The 18461-nt window shown below is 41.4% G+C and overlaps 1 protein-coding gene across 2 annotated transcripts in view; it reads right to left on the reverse strand.

Annotated features, from left to right (window-relative positions):
* Positions 1–9666: 9666 nt before the first annotated feature.
* Positions 9667–18461, reverse strand: part of SLC9A7 (solute carrier family 9 member A7) — a 77340-nt gene continuing 68545 nt past the window's right edge. For both annotated transcript variants that reach the window (XM_082304711.1, XM_082304710.1), the window contains 2 exons: positions 17359–17464; positions 9667–11458 (listed from right to left, as the gene is read on the reverse strand). In XM_082304711.1, the coding sequence (XP_082160837.1) occupies positions 11210–11458; positions 17359–17464 (355 nt within the window). In that variant the 3' untranslated portion in view covers positions 9667–11209. The remainder of the gene's footprint in view (positions 11459–17358; positions 17465–18461) is intronic.

Raw genomic sequence — 18461 nt, forward strand, 5'->3', positions numbered from 1 at the left:
TTGGAACAGAAGCTATGTTAGATTGATAAACACTAAAACATCCTTTATTGATTATATTTAAGGATGGCTGGGGTAAAGAAAGACAGTGTGCAGAACGTCTGTAGCTCTCCAAGCACAGTTCAATTCTGATCACCGTCTCCTATCATTATTTCCACTCGTCCCTTGTTTGATCCAGTTCAAACATTCAGCTGATGTTAGCATACTGAAAATTTACTGAGTACCCTTAAAAAGCTTATTTTTAGAAGGAAATTCCCACATATTTGAGGAAAACATATTGCAAAAGCAAAAGAATGGTTTATTTGGATTGAACAAAAAAAAAAAAAAAAAAGTTGAAAACAAGTAGCATTAAAAGCATCAGTCCTCGGGCCTCCCAAACAAAGCGGCTCTGTAGTTGTAAGCAGGAAATAGCCGTAATTTTCTTAGTTCTCAGTTCTCCAAGATAACACCTGGTAATGTTGAAGAAGAGTCCCTTTCTCATTAAATAACAGTTCTGAACTTCATAGCTTACCTGATGACAGGCTTTCATGTCTTCCCACAGATGCTACAACCTACTTATTACTGTAAAACCCCATGAGCTTCTCCCTCGCAGGCTCACTGCGGAGCTGCCCTTCCTGACCGCAGGGTGACCTTCGGCGCAGGGGCCGTTTGCTCGCGCCGGCAGCAGGCAGAGGTACCCGCGCCGCCGTGCCAGCGGGCACACGCCTTGCGTGTACGGTACGGGAGTGAACGAGCAAAAAGTCCCGCTCCCAAATGCAGGGCACCCATCCGCTTCAGCCAAACTTTCCGCCTGGAAAGGATCAAGAACTACTTCTTCCCAAAACAAACTCCAGTCTCTTTAAAACCTCACTGTTGACCAGAATGGACAAGTACAGCCAAAATGCAGCAACTCTTAATGACTGGAGACGCGGCTTCCAGCTACTTGTAAGGAAATGAGACAACAAGAGTAGGGTAAGATGGGTTTCACCTCCTTCGACCGGAACTGTAGTATTTCATGCTCAGATTTGCTCTGTGGATCATACTGCCATCAAAAAATAAAGAAGTGAGTCACTGCAAACACAGTACAGCAAAGCCGGCAGATTGCGTCACTGGGAAGAGGAAGACCGTCCCTGCTCAAAGAAGGTCACGCTGTGAGCAGAGGCCTTGCCAGCGATTTCATAAGCTACCAAGAAGCGCCTATTTCTTCAGTGTTTTTATGGAAAAAGTGCAAGGTGTGAGGGAAATATTTATCCTGAGGTGTAAGTTTCTGTTTTCATTAAGCTGAAAAATAATCCCAGTGCTAACTGGTCACTACAGTAACAAATCCCTCAATTTGTGTGCAACTAGTGTGGTTTTGGTGTAAAATGCATGATAAGATAATGCAAGATAAATAAGACTGTCCACTGGTATCTTACACTGGAATCACCATTCTGCCTCGGCTCCGCCTCACGTCCTCTGAAGACGGGCGAAGACGGGCGAAGACGGGCGAAGACGGGCGAAGACGGGCGAAGCCGCCCGCGCGTCGCCGCCGGGGACAGGGCTAAGGAGCAGCTCCCCCACCGGCCCTCACCTCCCCGGCCCGGGCTCTGTGCAGGCGCAGCAGGGGGGTTAGCACAAGGCGTCCGTTCCAGCATTCGTCTCTTCGATCGCAAAGCTCAGACCAGCTCACCCTGTGTGTACGAGGGGAAACCTCACAGCGGCGGCCCCTGGCTCGGGCCAGCAGGCCACGCTGGGGGAAAGCAATGCCGCGGAACGCGCCCCGAGTCCTCCCCAGCTCCTCGGTTGTTGGGGGAGCGCCTAAGGCCAGGTTTGGATCGCGCTGAATGACTATCGGTGCAACCGGTCTTGTGGGAAACGCTGACTTTTGAACCTGTTGACATGCTTTTGAACGCGCAGGCTGTGACAGCAAGTTTCGCTGTTTGCTTAGGGTAACAACATTGCCTTTGGGTTTGATTTGCTGCTTCATGTCAGCAGGTATCCTCATTTGTTTTAGCAACAGGTGAACTGCCATTCCCTGTTCTCCTTTGCCATACCATTTTTAATTTTACAAACATCAGATCTTCCTTTGCCATCTCTTCTACCCAGCTAAAACAACCCAAGTGTTTACTCCTCACGTGAAATTTGCACTGTACTTCTGGTTACCTTTTTGCCCTGCTCTGTACCTTTTCAGGTTTTTTATGTCCTTTCAAAGATGACCAAAGCTACATTGGATGCTGATAGCAGGGACACATGGGGAATTTATAGAGCAAGAGGTTTTTGATTTTGACTTCAGATGCTAACATTGCTTGCCTTTTAAATTATTCCTGCTGTCTTCTGACATAACCATAATGATTCCAAGCTCTTCGTTATGAGGAAATTTATAGACCAGCTATTTTATAGACCATTGCACTTGTATAGTTGGAGGTGCTTTTCACTGAGCGCTACCCCACATTTTACAGTCAGCCGTGGGTTCCATAACCCTGGGTAACCGAGTATCCCACGTTTTTCACTTTCCTACTCACTCCCTTCTCCAGATCCAGCAGCACAAGCCTCTGGATGACATTGCTAGCAACTTCTCTCCATTGTGAAAACTGGTGAAAAGAGAACAGAACAAAGAATAAATAAATGGTCACGTACTAATCCTGATTGATAGATTCCTCTTCCTACAGCAACTAAGATAGACAGCATGAGCTAAGACTTTTTGCTAACAGACTTTCCAAATATCTTTTTATAAATTAAGTGTACCACGCTTTGTCTGCGTGATCATTCACTCTTTCTAAGAACAGCTAGAAGTTATAACTCCTCTTTATCACAGCCATACTGACATAAATCTATGTTTTATTGCTGCATATAATAATATTTACTTTTAGTTGTAGCTTGCAGCCCTTCCTAAAATATAAAGGATATTGGAGCAACTGCTGGATGCTTCTGGGTGGGAATCATTACTCGTGTTTTAAGGAAGGGAACTCCAAATCAATTCTGTACTGCGAGAAGAGGGTTGAGTTGCTAGCTTTGTCTTGAGGACAGACCTGCCAATACCAGCGCTTTTAACTCCTGAGCTGAAATACGGAGTTTATACGTATGTGTCAAGCCACGGTAAGTTTTGCACTGTTATTAATCAAATAAGAAGAGGTGGGGTATTTCTGACATGACTACAGCTGACAAATATGATCATTTGTTCTAGTACAGCTAACAGCGTAACTCCATGTAAAACACCGAACTCCACAAAAGCTAACAACACCGTGTGCCTCCTGCTTCCCAGTGACGCCAAGGTCTATGTGAAGTAAGGGAGTACTAAGAAGAAATGGAAAGATGAAGTACTTTGCTGACCTAGGAGGGTATCGCCATGCTCATACCTAACTGGAAACTTGTTGACAGACGAGGAGCTCCAAGCAGCACTGGCGTTTCTTCTCTTTAGAAAGGAATGTGCGGATGAGGCCTTAATCAGCATGCTCAAACAACGCTGAAATTACTGCAATATCTTGTCCACACAATTGAATGTTTAGCTAAGTATGTACACAAATCAGCCGGTGGCAGAAAGCCCAGCGGGTGTTTCTATTCCCCTTCCTCCACCACTACTATCCCCACGGCACACAGAGCTTTCACAATGTTTTGCCTTTTCTCTCTTCCCCACCCACCGCTGCAGTTAAACAACAATCCCTTGCCATTTAACCTCATTAGGATACTGAGCTCCCAAGCCAGGGCTCAGAGCACCTGCATGCCATCCTTGCACTAACTGCTTAACACCAAAAAACCAAGCCCTGAAGCTGCAGAGAGTCGCTGTCCTCCTTAAATCCTCAGAGCTTAAACCGCAAATATTGCAAAGAATGTTGCTGCTGTGGCTATCAACACGATGAAGGGGCCGTATCAGGGGATACAGTATTGTATTCCAGTTCTGCTCAACCTCTGCTTACAGCAATTGCTTCAACGTTCTTAAAGACACGTGGTGCAGTAGCACCCAATTTCTTGCACACAAGAGAGAAATGCTCTCTCTAGGAAGGATAGCGCTTGGCCCGCCCCCAGCTTGAACCCATCATGCCGTGCAAGGCTTTCGGTGCTTTGACAACAAGGGAACAGAAGTTACCAGAAGTTTTGGACAGAACACCGACCGCGGCAGTCTTAGGACAGCACGATATGCTTTGGATACCTAGTGCCTTTTTACGGTTGAAGGAACGGTAAGACACCTCCTGCAACCTTAGTGATGTGTTCGTATCTTAAACAATGAGAGGTTAACAGTTCTGAGAATGGTAGACTGAGGAAAATCAGGTAAAATGCTGCTTCTGATTTTCTGCTTTATGAGCAGACCAGAACGAATACACAGAAAACCAGTAAGGCACATCCTATAGCTGCAAAGGAAAGGCACAGCAGCCTGTCCCCCTGAAAGGAAGGAAGCGACTCCAGGACATCCTTAGCTGGCTTCCATTCTCGCTGTTCCACCGAAACCAGCTATGGGCCATATCCCTTTCTCTACTTCCAATATCCCAAGCTAAAATCAGGCAAACTTACCTCAAGTGACCCCTTGTGCTGGAAGCTGTTATTTCCCAACAACTATTACTAATCGGCTGTTACGATCTAGAAGAGTATATTCTGGTATTCTGCTTTCTGGTATTAATCTGCGTCAACATCAAGGCATTCAGCCAGGAAATTTAGGACTGAAATTCAGAATCAGACAGTGGATGTTAACCTCCTCGATTAAACTAAAATCTGGAAATAAAATTCATGAATATGTTATAACAGGGAACTGCACGACCTACTTCTCCCTGCCTCTGTAATAACAACTTCAGAGATTTCACAAGTTAAAAAATAAATCCAATCTTCTTCTCATAGCCTAAAGTGAAGTATTTTAACATCACGGTAAAATCCTTTTAAGCTGGGCATTCACTTTCTCTGAGGGAATGCAAATCTGTTTTTTTTCCAAATGAAAGTGGGAAGTGACCTTTAAGTGCAGTATTTCAAATTATGACCCAATTCGCATAATATTTCAAATTAACCCAATTCGCATAAGGTAGCGATGCAGCATAACTCTGACATTGTGCTCAGGCACAAAAGTGAAGTCTGACTACTCTGCCCTCCCCCCCTTTTTAAAAATGTGTATCAGATGTTTATATGGGAAGCTTTCAAGCTCCAAAAGGTTAAAAAAATGCAGGAAACTAGGGGCATCAGAAAATTATATGAAAAAGCATTGCATTAACAAAAGCTAGAACTAACCCAAATATTTTTCCTTTCCCCAGAATGAAGATTGCTGCTCATTTGCATGCACCAATATAAATCCTTTCTGGCTCTGTACTACAGCGTATGAACCTGGGAGGGACACTGGCTTTACCAGTACTGGCATAACCACGTATTCAAAAAGCCAGGGCTTCTCTCCCTCCCTGCAGACACCTTTCTGCACCACCAAGTTCCCTGATGTAGACAGCGCAGGCAACCTACAAAGCCCTTTATCCTAGTATAAATTATTACGAGTTGTCTTTCCCAGTGAAGTTTCAGTCCCTAGATAAAGCTTCAAACCCAACGGCATTTTGGAAGTCTGCAAGTCCATGTAGGTTGGTGCAAAATAGATTATGATCAAGAAAGTAGCACATGATAAAGGTGTATTGAATAAAGCATTCAAACCAGAGAGATCATTTTATTACCTGAAAATCTGAACAGACTCTAGTACTTCATCACAACTGTTTAATTTCCACAGCAAAAGCTTGTATAAATTGCAGGTATCAAATTAAGATAGGGAAGTTCATTTGAGTCTGTAACACAGACTCAAATACGATTAACCAAACATTTACAACCTGGTTGTGTGTATGCACGTGTTGTAAGGCACCTTTGTATTTATCAGACTAACATTACCCTAGAACTACTTTCAAAATTTCTAAAGGCTTTTTAGATTCAAGAAAACACAGCAATGATGTGAGAATATTTTTCAAAAAATTGTTCAAAGTTACTCGCCTTGCTCTGGAGTAGAAGCAAACCAGTGCTTCCCTGTGAAAGCCTTTGATTTTTTGATGGATTAGGATGGGGGTAGCTCAATTACTTTGGCATTATCCCATTGCCTTTATTTTAGGATAAGGCATGCAGAAGTCCACAAAGCTGCTCAGCAGTTAGGACTGCAAGATTAAGAGCAACAATTGTCGACAGGGCTGTTCCCACAGTAAAGCTGCCTGTGTAAGCCATTTCCTGGCTTTGTAATTCACTGTTTCCTCCACACTTTCCTTCTCTTTCACTTTGCAGGCTTATTTCTACTGGCAGTTAGTTTTCAGAAGGGCACTCCCAAAAATCCCAGACCAAGAAGTGTCTGTGGTTTCTCATTGCACAATATTAGAGTCTCCTCCCCAAAGAGGGGAAACAAGACCCTCCTCCTGCACTGCAAAGAAGGTTTGCATGAGCTGCTTCTTACAAAGAAGGTTTTTCAATATCGGGACATTTGAAATTGTTATTCTACATGTTTTTCTCTTAGGAATGTGTTCATGCCACTAAGCAGCTCTGTCCTACTTTCTATGGCTCTGATTACGACCGAGATAATATATACCCCAGACTGACTACGTAGAGCCTGCTTTCCTGCTGGATGGTCTCTGCCTCCCGGTCATGGTTTATTCCCCCTTGCTTCTAAGTTTCAGTGGGTCAGGAGTTCAGTATTTTGGAGAGGAATACTCCCTGCTGATGCATCTGTAAGTTCTCTGGTTTCTCCCCGAAAAAGGCCCTCCCCTCACCCGCATCTTAAAGAAAAGCACATGAAGTTGAGGCTTCTGGTTACTCAAATTCCATTCCCACCCTTGTGCAGAGGCAGAGACCATCTCTGCCAAGGCTGAGGTCAAGCATGTTATTTCTGTGAGCTACTTCAAACAGACTTAAAAGAAACACTGAACCTTTCTTCAAAAAGCATGTGAAGCATGTTCGTTTCCAGGGTTTTACTGTTACAAATTAGACTCAAAGAAGCTCCTCTGACCAATACTGTCTGAAGAGAGACTGCAATTCAAGTTAAACTGAACTGATACCAGAAGGACCATGCTTTCCATGCCAAGCTACAAATTGTCTCACTGATTATAAAGATTAAAATCACAGGATCTGGCCTCCTAGTTATTATAAGCTGCTCATGCTACCTATTAAGGTTGCTAGACTTCGTACCATGAGGTCTTTCCCTCCCCTCAGGAGTAAAACATAGTAGCTATCATATTAGGAGTAGACATCATTTTAACCTTTGCTGTGTACTTGCTTCAGATCAGCTCTTTGGAAGTTTGGCCAAGAACGCTTAGATTTTTTTTTTCCCTCCAGTTAAAATTTCTGCAGTCCTTTCCCCAAAGGCAATTCCTGCAGTGCAAAAAATAAATAAATAATATTCTTGGTCTTTTCGTAGGCTGAAAAATTTGCATCCTTGGAACAGGGCTTGACTTGGTCAAGTACCAACTATGTGATACTTTACCCTTGTTCAGCCTTTATCAGAAAAGGCAGCTTACTCCATACCCTTCCTCTGCATAGCAGACACGCAACGTACAATATAAACACACTTGTCATAGCGTTCCTCCTTTCTGATAACTTGAGATGAGAGTATCAGAGCTACTGCCGAAGCCAGCGTAAGCAGCGCTTGCAACAGCTCTCGCAAAAAGCGCCCTGAAAAATCCCGCGTCGCGCCCGCGCGTGCAGCGAGGCTGCTGTGGCGCTGCTCTCAGCAGTCACGGGGGCTGCCCGCAGCTATTCAACCGATAAACTGCCTGGAGCCCCGGGGAAGTGCAGAGAATGTGCTCTTTTGCACAAAACACGCGCAGTGTTGTACAGGTGACTCACAACACGATCATTTCTCACACACACTGAATTAACTAGCAGCAAAGCACAAAAATGGCAGTTTTCTAGACATTTTTTGTGTTCTTCCAAATTCTGTGAATGAAAATATTTCTAACATAGATGAATACACAGAAAGGTTTCAATAGCTTTTTAGTCTGTTTAAATATGATGGTAGTGCAGTCCTTGTGGATCACCATGGTCGTTAACACAAGTAAATCAAAGATTTGTTTGCATGGGAATTCAAGCACCCACAGAACAGCCTTGCCTTACTGTCAGTACTAGCTTACATGAAGCACTGAAATAAATTAGGGACTTCATTTTGCCCTTCTCCAGGGACTGAAGTTACCAGATTCCTTGGCAACTTCAGATGAAGACTTTCAGCAGTAAGTTGACAATGCAGCAAGCAAAATACTACAAGGAGAAATCACCCGGTCCCAAGTACAAGGGCAGCCACGTAAACTGCAACGTCCTGTGCTAGTATGGCAATGCTTTTTTCAGTGAAGACCATCACCTTACAGGTTTTCTTTTTCAATTTGAAGAGAATATTAATATGTATCGATTGCTGTTCATTACAATCTTAAGCTGTGTTTTCTATTCAAAACCTCACACCAAGTTTATAAGAAAATATGCATCTGCTGCTATGGTTTGGCCAAGTTCTTTCCAGCTCAGGATCTTACTGGAAAGGAACTGAAAGTATTAAACTATTCTTTCAAAAGGATATACATGAGAAAAAAGGATCTATTAGAGAGTTGGTGAAATACACAGTGTTTCAGGACAACGAGGGTTTGTTTGTTTTTCCCACTTTTTCAGTAAAGGAGTCCCTTGGGAATTTGGTACAAGGATCGGTGTCAGTAGTAAGAAGAGGCTAGATGTTTTAGCTTACCTTTTGTTGGCAGTGAAGTCCAATTTTGGAAGAAGACTTAAAATGAAAAATAGATAAAAATAAGGAATAAAATTCATTGTTGTAATGCATGAATAAAAATTAAGCTTGTGTATATGGGCCTCTCCTCACCATGTTGGATAAGCGTTTTAAGTAATTTTTGAATGTGAAGTTAGACTATTATATTCCTCACCTCTCACCAATGATCCGTCTAATTTGGCTGCTCTTTCACAACGACATTTTGAGCTTACTGGTGAACTTTATTCAATTGTATATTTTTGCTATGGGAATTAAAAACACAGACAGAGAAGCATCTGCACTGGGATGGTTTATTGATGCTTTCAAGAGATTCAGTCTTCCTGAGGAAGCTAATGAAACAGAATTTCTACTTCCAGAATCTGTACCTGATCTTTCTTCCAAAGAACAGATCTCTCTGCACAAGGCTCTGTCAGCCAAAGTGATTTGGTAAGCTTCAGCTTCAAGCTGCACGTAAAGATTTGCCTCACTGTATTAAGTCCATTTATTTTGGGTAAGTTTCACTGTCTCAACCCAAAATTTGGTTCATAAGACTCAGCTAATAACTCTAATTGTTGTAGAAGTCTCAAGTCCTCACTCAGTGTTGACAGCATGGGTCCCAAGACTTGTCCAAAATGAATGCAATTCTTTTTGTAATTTAGGAGGAAACTACTTTTTCTACTGCCAGAGCACTTAAAAAAAAAAAAGAAAAAAAACAAGCCATGTAAACAGTATAAATAGCATGGATCATTGCTATTTATCTGCTTTGTCTTCCTTGAAAGCAGAGGAGAACTGAAAGGGAGTTGTTCTGCTCAGATCTTCCTCAGGGTTTGTTACTCCACCATTTAAGAACAGAGCTCAGACTGTATTGCTCTTCCAGTTTTTCCACAAAAGCGCTTCTGCTTTCCTCGTGTCTCTTTTGTTAATAATGTCAGTCAGTCATTACAGATCAATGCCCTTTACAAATTTACCTTGGAGGGACAGACAAGGAGGTAGATCACTCATTAGAGAACACATCTGAAAGAAAGCAGACTAGACAATATGACTGCAATGTTTCTCTGCAGCAGTAAGTTCTTGTACCAAAGTTAGCCCGTTAAGTTTAATAGTTAAGGAAAAACAGAGTGGGTATTTACTCACACATAAGTTTATGACAGGAACAACTGAAATGGCAGCAAGAAAAACACACGTTTTGGACAAACTGATATTACATCACATTAGTGGGCCACAGAACTCTTTTAAAAAAATAAACCTTTTGAGACATGAGAATGAAAACACATTTTAGCATGCTTTAAATAGCTGAACTGCTCTTCGAAGCATAAGTTTTCAGCTATTGGCAAAGACAATGATATCTCCTCATTTGGAAATTAAAAAGCATTTAGCAATAAGTTAAAGCTAGCCTACGTGTAAGTGGGCTAAATACTAGGCAAAGATTTTTCCCTTTTCACATTTATGATGATATACAGTTCATCGCTTCTGTAACTTATATGTTGTTGTGCAATGTCCCACTGAAGTTTCACATCTACTCTGCGAAAGAGAACAAGAGTAAACACCTTTCTTTTAGGAGAGTCACAAATGGTAAAGCCAGTAGTATTTGTTTGTCTGTTTAATTAGATGTTTGCTGTTTATCACACACAAGAACTGTAAGCAGAGTCCATGGATTCTTCTGAGCAATATGAAACCTCATGGTTCCATGCAAGTTCAATACTGCCTCTCTCTCTTCCCCCTCCTTCTCCTATCTGCTGTTTTCCCCAGCCCAAGATACATTTCCAACTATCTTCATCCAGTTTTAGGAACCTTAAGGGAGAGAAAGTTTTACTTCATGACTTCTACCCAAGAGAGCCTGGCTCCAGGCTTGTGTTGGGTCAGGTACATCTTAGACCACAGGAAGCTGGATGTTTTTCTCTTGAGGCACTAGAAGTTAGGCTAATAGTAATAGTCAAGTTGCCCAAAGCTAAAGGGACAAATAGCTCTCATTGCCTTCCTATTTAAACACATGGCCAGTGAAGAAATCCTCTTTTCCCTTTTTTCCCTGAAATACATTAAGTACAGCTTGCAGTAACAGATTCTCCAGTCTTGCAATCATGCACCTGTAGTCCTAATGTATACTGTCCCGTTTACTTTATAGTTTCCTCAGCCTCACGAGAGAAGTTAACAATGGATCTCTCCACATTCAGACACACACACATCCTTTTTTCATGTCATAATTATTATCATGTTTAAATCTCTTTTTCCTCATTCCCAAGCTCAGCCAAGACACGCTCAGTTCCATGACAATGTTTTCATGTACCTCTCTTCAGAGAGAGCTGCTGCAGCTGAACAAGACAATTGCAGCATGCTAGTTATACTTGGATTCAATATGCAGTTGGAAAGAGGAGAATGACAAGTTTTCTCATTCGTCTATTTCCAGACATTTAGAAAACCCCACTGTCAGCATCTTGAGTAAAAAAGAGGTGACATCTTCAGACCCTAGTAAAACCACTTACGCATGTTAACTTGTTTAAATAACCATCCCCACCTCAAGCGACACAGTGGCCGGCAGTCTTCCTTGATCCATCCACAGAGCAAGAGTTATTTTTACTGAGTCAGTAATCATGCATTGTCTTCCAGAGGAAATACTAGCCGGGTACCCCTGCTTGTAACTTCATGATCTGCTGCTCCCAAATCACGTTCCAGTGCTTCCTCTGAACTACTTTTTGTTCTCCTGCCATCAAGGCTAGTGGTAGCTGTATGGGGGCCAGAAGAACCATTTGCAGTTATTGTTGTATCACCATACGTCACAGTGAGGTCACCATCATTCAGGATAAAATCAGAATCCTCTTCTCTAAGCTGTTCTTGATTCTGGGGGAGAAAAAAAAAAAAAAAAAAGAGAGAGAAGAAAAATCTGTGTACACTGCACAACATCTGGTCTTTGCCAAGAAGGTAACTGAACAGAAGAGTTTACCTATGTGTCAATACAGAAGCAGTAAGCGGTAAAGTTCGAACCTCAAGAAATGCTAAAAATAACCTTGCACCCAGTGTTTGCAAATCACCTTACTGCTCCCTGTATAACTACTGCTATCGTGGAGAGATGAGCAGGAGCTGAATCCAAGAACTAGATTATGAAACAGGTAACTAGGGATTTAATAGCACTGGAAGTTTACCAGAAGTACATGAGAGATGAGCAGTATACACTTTTTTGCATGACAATTTAGAAGGCAGTACAGGAAAAAGACTGGAGAACGAGCACAATTAAGTCACTCCAGACACAAAGTCAGAGTTGCATCTGTTGCTAATTAGTGAAGTTCAATAGTAAAAGACTCATGCAAACTGGTAAGAACTCATCAGGCCCAAATTCTTTATACTCAAGGTTTCCTCAACAAATTTTTGTTATAGATTGAAAACTAGCCACCCTCTTAAACTATCTGCTTACTCTTACCTGGTACTAAATAGAGAATTACTTGACCTAGTTCTTAGGAACGCTCTTGAGCCATAAAAGTATGAAAGACGATACAAGAAAGTGCTTGCTTCATAGTTTTGCAACTAGTTCTGATATGTTTTCTTTCCAAAAATCATTTAAGAAAGTGGCTTATGAAACCCTGTGAATTTATTTTTGCAGAGATGGGATGAAATAAATGGTCAGAGACTAGGAATTGCTGAAGTGTAACAAAACAATTTCTCTACACAGCATAATACAACAGGAAGCAATCGTTTCACTCCTGTTTAACACGGTCTTGATAAAAGGCAAAACAGCTGAATTGGTCAGAAAATAGGGCTTCCTCATATTTGAAGAAATCCTATCAGTACTATAAGCTTGCTTTCTTGCAACTGAAAGCAATTATTTCCCCATGCGAGTAGCTCCATACTGCTTAACAAGAGCTGAAATGTAAGTGTGTGTATTGCTGTTCCCCTCAGTAGGCTGGACACCGATCAGGCTACATTCTCAAAATACATCATTTTCTTCCACTTCGTCAAAGGAAGGAGGGCACAAGCTACATGAGATAAGATGCCTGTGATCAGCCTGACCAGAAAGCCCTACCTGTATTGCAGAACAGGAGCTCAGGGCACTTGAGATTGAAAACGCTGATTAACCTGTCCATGATGAAAAATGCAGTGCCTGGCTAAATAAAACTTCCTAGGAAAGCTTCCTGTCATTATTTCAGAACGATAATCAGCCAAAATAAAGCAGCAGAAGCCTCTAGATGATACAGAATATTTAACTAATGAGGCCTGGAAGAGGCGTCAGGAGTTTCCCAAAACCAACAAAAGAAGTGGTGCAGTTCAGCGTTGGGTGTAAGACAAGCCCTCCTTAGAATGAATGCTAATTTCTCAGAACCTTCATGGAATCCAAATTTATCGTCGCTTATTAAAGACAGGGTTACTGTGATAGACAGCACTGTTCTCAAAGAGCAAATACAGTTTAGGACACTTGCTTTCTTCAGTTGCAAAGAAAACACTGAACTACTGTCACTGTCTTAAAAAGTAAAAAGGTAGAAATTACAGGGTTCAGCTATAGCTGGCAGAAACAGCCTTTACAAGCTTTCCATTGCAAGAAAGTGAAAGTCTGAGGGACAAAAACAAGATGATTAAAAAAGGTACACAAAATAATCAGCTGTTTAAGAAAACCTGATATCCCTATATATTCTGGGTTTGAAGAAGAGACATTCAAATAAAGATGAAAAGCAGAAAAATGAGTAAGAAGCCAGCAGTTTGTGACTGTTGACTGGTTATGTTTTAAGAAGTCGAAGAAGTTGAGAAGTTGAAGAAGTTGAGAAGCTCTATCACAAGCTGCCTTTCATGGTGTTCGCCCTTGGAGAAGCGCCAAGGAGGGGACGGCAGGGCTAACAGCGCACCAGGAGGTATTGCAATAGCAGGGCCACGTATAAAGTGGCTGCAGCAAGCTCCCAAAGCATCTCGGGTCTCCACAATCCTATTTAACAGTGAATCCTTGCAGCCACCTGTCAGATAAGAAACCAGTAAGAACACATACACTACACTTGAGCTTCCCCAAAATGCTGAAAAGCTCTTGGAAGCACGATGCTGAAAGGAGAGGGCCACCGGCTTTATACTATATGGCAAGTCTTAACTCAGTCTTTGCTGGTTTGTCCCAGGCTATGCTTACATGTACATAAACACGACCAGTTCCAGAGAAAACATTAAGCTTTCTCTCAACATAGTGAACAAACATTGACTTGTATGAGCCAAGTTCCACTTATTTATTTCACTTCTGAACAGCACTGCAAGCAGCAGGCAATTTATTTCATATATTTCCCCAGAGAACATCCATGAACAATCCCATGTAGTACACGGATTTACTATGTTTGCAAGCAAAGAGGATGGGTGAATAAACCGACTGTGCTTCATGCAGCACGAACAATTCTTTCAAGAAAGACAGGAAATGTATCCAAGCAGATCCCTAGAGACTTGAAATTCTTCCAAGAATAACCCTAAACTGGCCTCTGCAATCCCCTACAGTTCTGTAGGAATAGCTGCAATTCACTCAAAAAATATAGGTCTGAACTTCACTACTTAAACTGACAAACTAGAATGGCTAAGTACTTAAATCCAAAACCCTGCAAAAGACTGAATTTTGCTTTGACGTGCTGACCATAGCCCTGAGGGACCTCACAGCATTCTGTCCCATTTGTAGGAAAATCCGCTCATGCTCCTAAGAACGCGCGATGGAGATGTTAAAACGGCTAAAGCTTATTTAGAGTTACTGCTTACAAAGCCAGTCTTTATTGCCTCCTAAGGCAGTGCAAAAAGAAGCACATGTAAAGTACACCGCACATACAAAGTGCTGATAGTCACCACATAGGCTGCTGGGGCTGAATACAACACAGGCATCACGGATGACAAAACTTGCATCAGAAGTCACTTATCTTGTGGCTCCAAAACAAAAGCATCAAGTAGTATGCATGCAAAACACATTACAGCTTAAACCTGATGCTCTCCTTACGAGTTTATTTCTCAGCTGAGTTCAAATTCATCAAGGAAACTAAACAATCTTTGCCATGAAGCTAGAAGCAATAAGAAAAGGGAGGGGAGAGGCATGGCTGAACAGTTTTCTCACCAATTTTGAGAGTTACCTCCTCCAAGATTTATATAAACTGCAAATGAAGTTTCTTTACTGGGTTTGCTTATTTAGAAAAATAATTCAATTCCCTCTACTTTCATACTAAGTTGTCACACTGTGTACGGTGCAAGAACTAAACTTTCAAAAAAAAAAAAAAGTGGGAGCATGTGTAGGACAGAAAACACACCCCTGAACAAACAAGCAAAAAAAAAAAAAAAAAAAAAATCCCCCCCCCCCTGGAGTGGAGTGTTTTGTTTTATCAGGTGATAACACAGATGCTTCTTCCAAATGGGATAAATGGTTGATGAAACAGAGAATTACTAAAAGTTTCAAAGGACATGTCAAAAGGGAAGAAAAAAGGTGACCTGGGATAAATTGGAAAGCCCTGCCAAATGGTCAGGCACTGAAGATAACACCAGGAGAGAAAAATAGAAGTAAATTTTTGAAAAGGATTATTTTAAACACTAACTACAGCAGCCTTTTATGCTTTTAAGTTGCAGCTTGGATTCTGTTTGGGTGGGAAACACTTAATGGTGAGCCTAATGGCACAGTCTTAAAGCAGTGGGAGAACATCAGCAAGGAACCGTAACAGCAGCTCTGGAAAAAATGCACTGTACCTCACCCCTGCATGCTGACTCAGAGCCTTACATGTACGTCATGTAAATTCGAGTTTAGATGACACAAGCTCATTCTTAGGAATAGGTTGTAGGTGGACTATGTAATAAGATTATCTGACTTTCAGACTTTAAAATGCCCCGTTGGCATCTAACTAAAAAGATGTACTCCCACTCACAGAAGTGAAACTGAATTCTAAATAATGTTTAATACAGCCAGAGGAAAAAGCCCAACAAAAGCTGAAAACAATACACAAATATACAGTCAGTACAGCCACATACTTGTATGCTTTCTTCTCTTTCTTCTCTATGTAGATGTCGTAACTGCTCAGACATGCACCTGAGATCTAGGGTTTACTACTTCTTTTTGAAACACATTTTCCAGCTATGTTACATTCTGTTGAGTGCTTACAGACATTTTGTTTGTTTAATTCAAAGTCTTCAGTCTTTAATTCTCTCAGATGTATCATTCCATTTTCCTGGAAATACCTCACAAAAGCACAACTATTCCAAGCAGTTTCTGTCCCCCCAAAGACATGGCGCTCTCAGTTGCTTCACCTGCACTTAATAGGAAGGCAAAAGATTCCAAGCTTTTTAGCCAGTAATAAAATGGTATAGTCACAGTACTGTAGCAAAGCCAGTCATGCAAAGAAATGAAAAGCAATAAAGCAACTACAGAGTTTGGAAATCTTGAAAAGAAACTAGAAATAAAATCTCAAAATTATATTCTTTCCTAAGACTAATGCAACAATGCACTGAAATAGGAACAAGAAGAGAGAATACAATGTGAAAATTCCACATTATACACCTTAACAAAGTATGCAGCCTTATAAGCATTTTTAATGATGAAGGTAACATCCCAAGAGGGAGAGAGTGAGTGTGCGTGTGTGTGTGTGACAGAACCAATCCAATTAAAGAATAAGTTTCCACATGCGGTAGTAGCTAAGAACGAGAAGTAAAGAATAATAAAAAAAAAAAGGGCCCAACTGTTAGAGAAAATGAAAGCCAAAGCTTCCATGTTCATTTTGGTTAGATCCTCAGTTACTGGATAACTAATCTTATAAGATCATACACAGATACATGGGCAAGACACAAGTAGGCTAATTGGTCTGATGGATGCCTTCCAGACTAGATCTGTTTTAAGATCTCCAGTGGCATTGCCAAGATGGGAACAAGGCCAATTTCTTGCATTACTAATACCTCCAAATAGGCAGCAGACATTTCAAATTTCTTTGGAATTTTATTATCAGGTAGAAGAAAGATGCTAACGATACCAGAAAGAAATGCAGGAAAGTATTTCAAAGTTGCAAGTGGAATTCATAACTCTCTAGGAAAAGATAAATAGAAATCTGATCCAAGACTACTTGAACATAGCAGAGATGTTACCATTCCAGAGAACCTGCAAACCTGAGTGATGCCACACAGTACTATGGTTTTATTTACAAGCAGCTCATAAAAAGTTGTAGATTTCAGAAGCACTGTACAGATAGGAATGACATGTATCAGGATCCTGCAAGAGTAATAGGAGAATGAAGCATTAATTATTGCAAGACATGGCTGTAAAGACAGTACAGTGACCTGCTAGACTGAGATAAGTAACTGATTAACAGTTCCTGAAATATGATCTCAAATTTCACAGTGGAAACAACGAAGGGAATCTGTACCAGATTTCTTTCCGGCATGGGTAAATGCGTCAGTGTCTTCTCTGAAGGAGACCTCAACACAGCCTTAGTAGTAACAGGAAAAGAATCTTGTCCAAAAGTGTTGAGAAGGGACTGAATATTTTGAAGTGACTCACTGAACTGGTTTATTGACTATGCCTGTAATTTTCCAATATCCTTAAATGTTATTTTTTTAAATGTAGTATTTGAACAATAAGATCATCTCTGATTTCCACTAAGAGAAGCTGTTGCCTCAGGGGAGAGTATCTTAAATCTTTTCTGCCTAGGACAAACAAGCACTTTCTTGCAGTATGTATATCATACCAGCCTTCTGCCTAAAAGGAAAAAAAGCCGCTTTGCTGAAATTAAATAAAAAACAAAAACACTGAAGTATTGAGTCATTCTACTTACATCATAAACCTGGGGACTTGTCAGACAGCGGGCTATCAGGCCACACCAGCTGGGTAGAGTTGTGGTTAACGGAGGGCCACTGTGAGTGAGAATTGGCTTTAAATAACTTAAGTAGTTAAGGAAAACACATCAGTGCTCAAAAACCACTATGAAAATAAAAAGACAATTGTACATAAGTGTGGTTCTGCCTTTGATCTATGTGCTGCTCAATAAAACAGCCATTGAAAAAAAAATCTGCATTTGTAAACAAATAAATGAAAAACATCTCCCCCCAACATTTTTCCCTTGGTCCTTTTAAGGGCAGTTTCTTTACCCACACATTTACTGCAAGGGGAACTACCTACCTCTCTGAAATTTTCAAGCAGTTGCCATATCTCCAGCTTCTGGGCTCTCTGGAGCCAAAAGGAGCAGAGGTACATGTGCTTTAATGTTAATAGGTCCAATGGTGTCTCTGCTCTGCAGATGGGAGCATGGTCTTGAGATTGCAAGCTAGAGGTAACAAGATGACACACCCATACAGCTCAACACAGAGAAATAAAGAAATACTGTCCATCCAACATCCTCCAAGCAATGCAGCCACCTGAACTGGTCCACTGCTGGCTGGTCACTGAGCCACAGAGATGCAACCAGAGATCTTACTCTGGTAAGGCTCAAAGACATCTCTGCAGTGCACATATACATACCACCCACAGCCTCAGAAAGGCAAAGGAAAACCTGTATGGCAAGAAGCACGTAACACAGCCTGGAAGGAAAACATCTGCCCAGGCAATGCTACCTCGATTACATTGAGGGGCCACGGCGGGTGGAAAGGAAGGTGTCTTTACACCTCTCCTCATAGGTCTGCCCCCAGGTAAAGCCATATTTGGTCACACTAGTACCCAGACTGAGGATATGCCTGAGGAAACACCCAGGAGTCAAAAAAGGTGTCCCTGCTACACAGCAGCATGCTGATCTTGACTGGCACAAGAACAGAGCTCAGGAGGAAAGTGCTAAGACTTCCAAACATTGAAATCAGGACCAGAAGGTTTGTTTGTTTGTTTAAGTTAGTCTGATTATTTTAAATGTAAATATATATTGTAGGTATTCTAGTTACTTTCTTAGGC

Source organism: Platalea leucorodia, assembly GCF_965183815.1.
Source record: "Platalea leucorodia genome assembly, chromosome: 2".
Classification (NCBI taxonomy): domain Eukaryota; kingdom Metazoa; phylum Chordata; class Aves; order Pelecaniformes; family Threskiornithidae; genus Platalea; species Platalea leucorodia.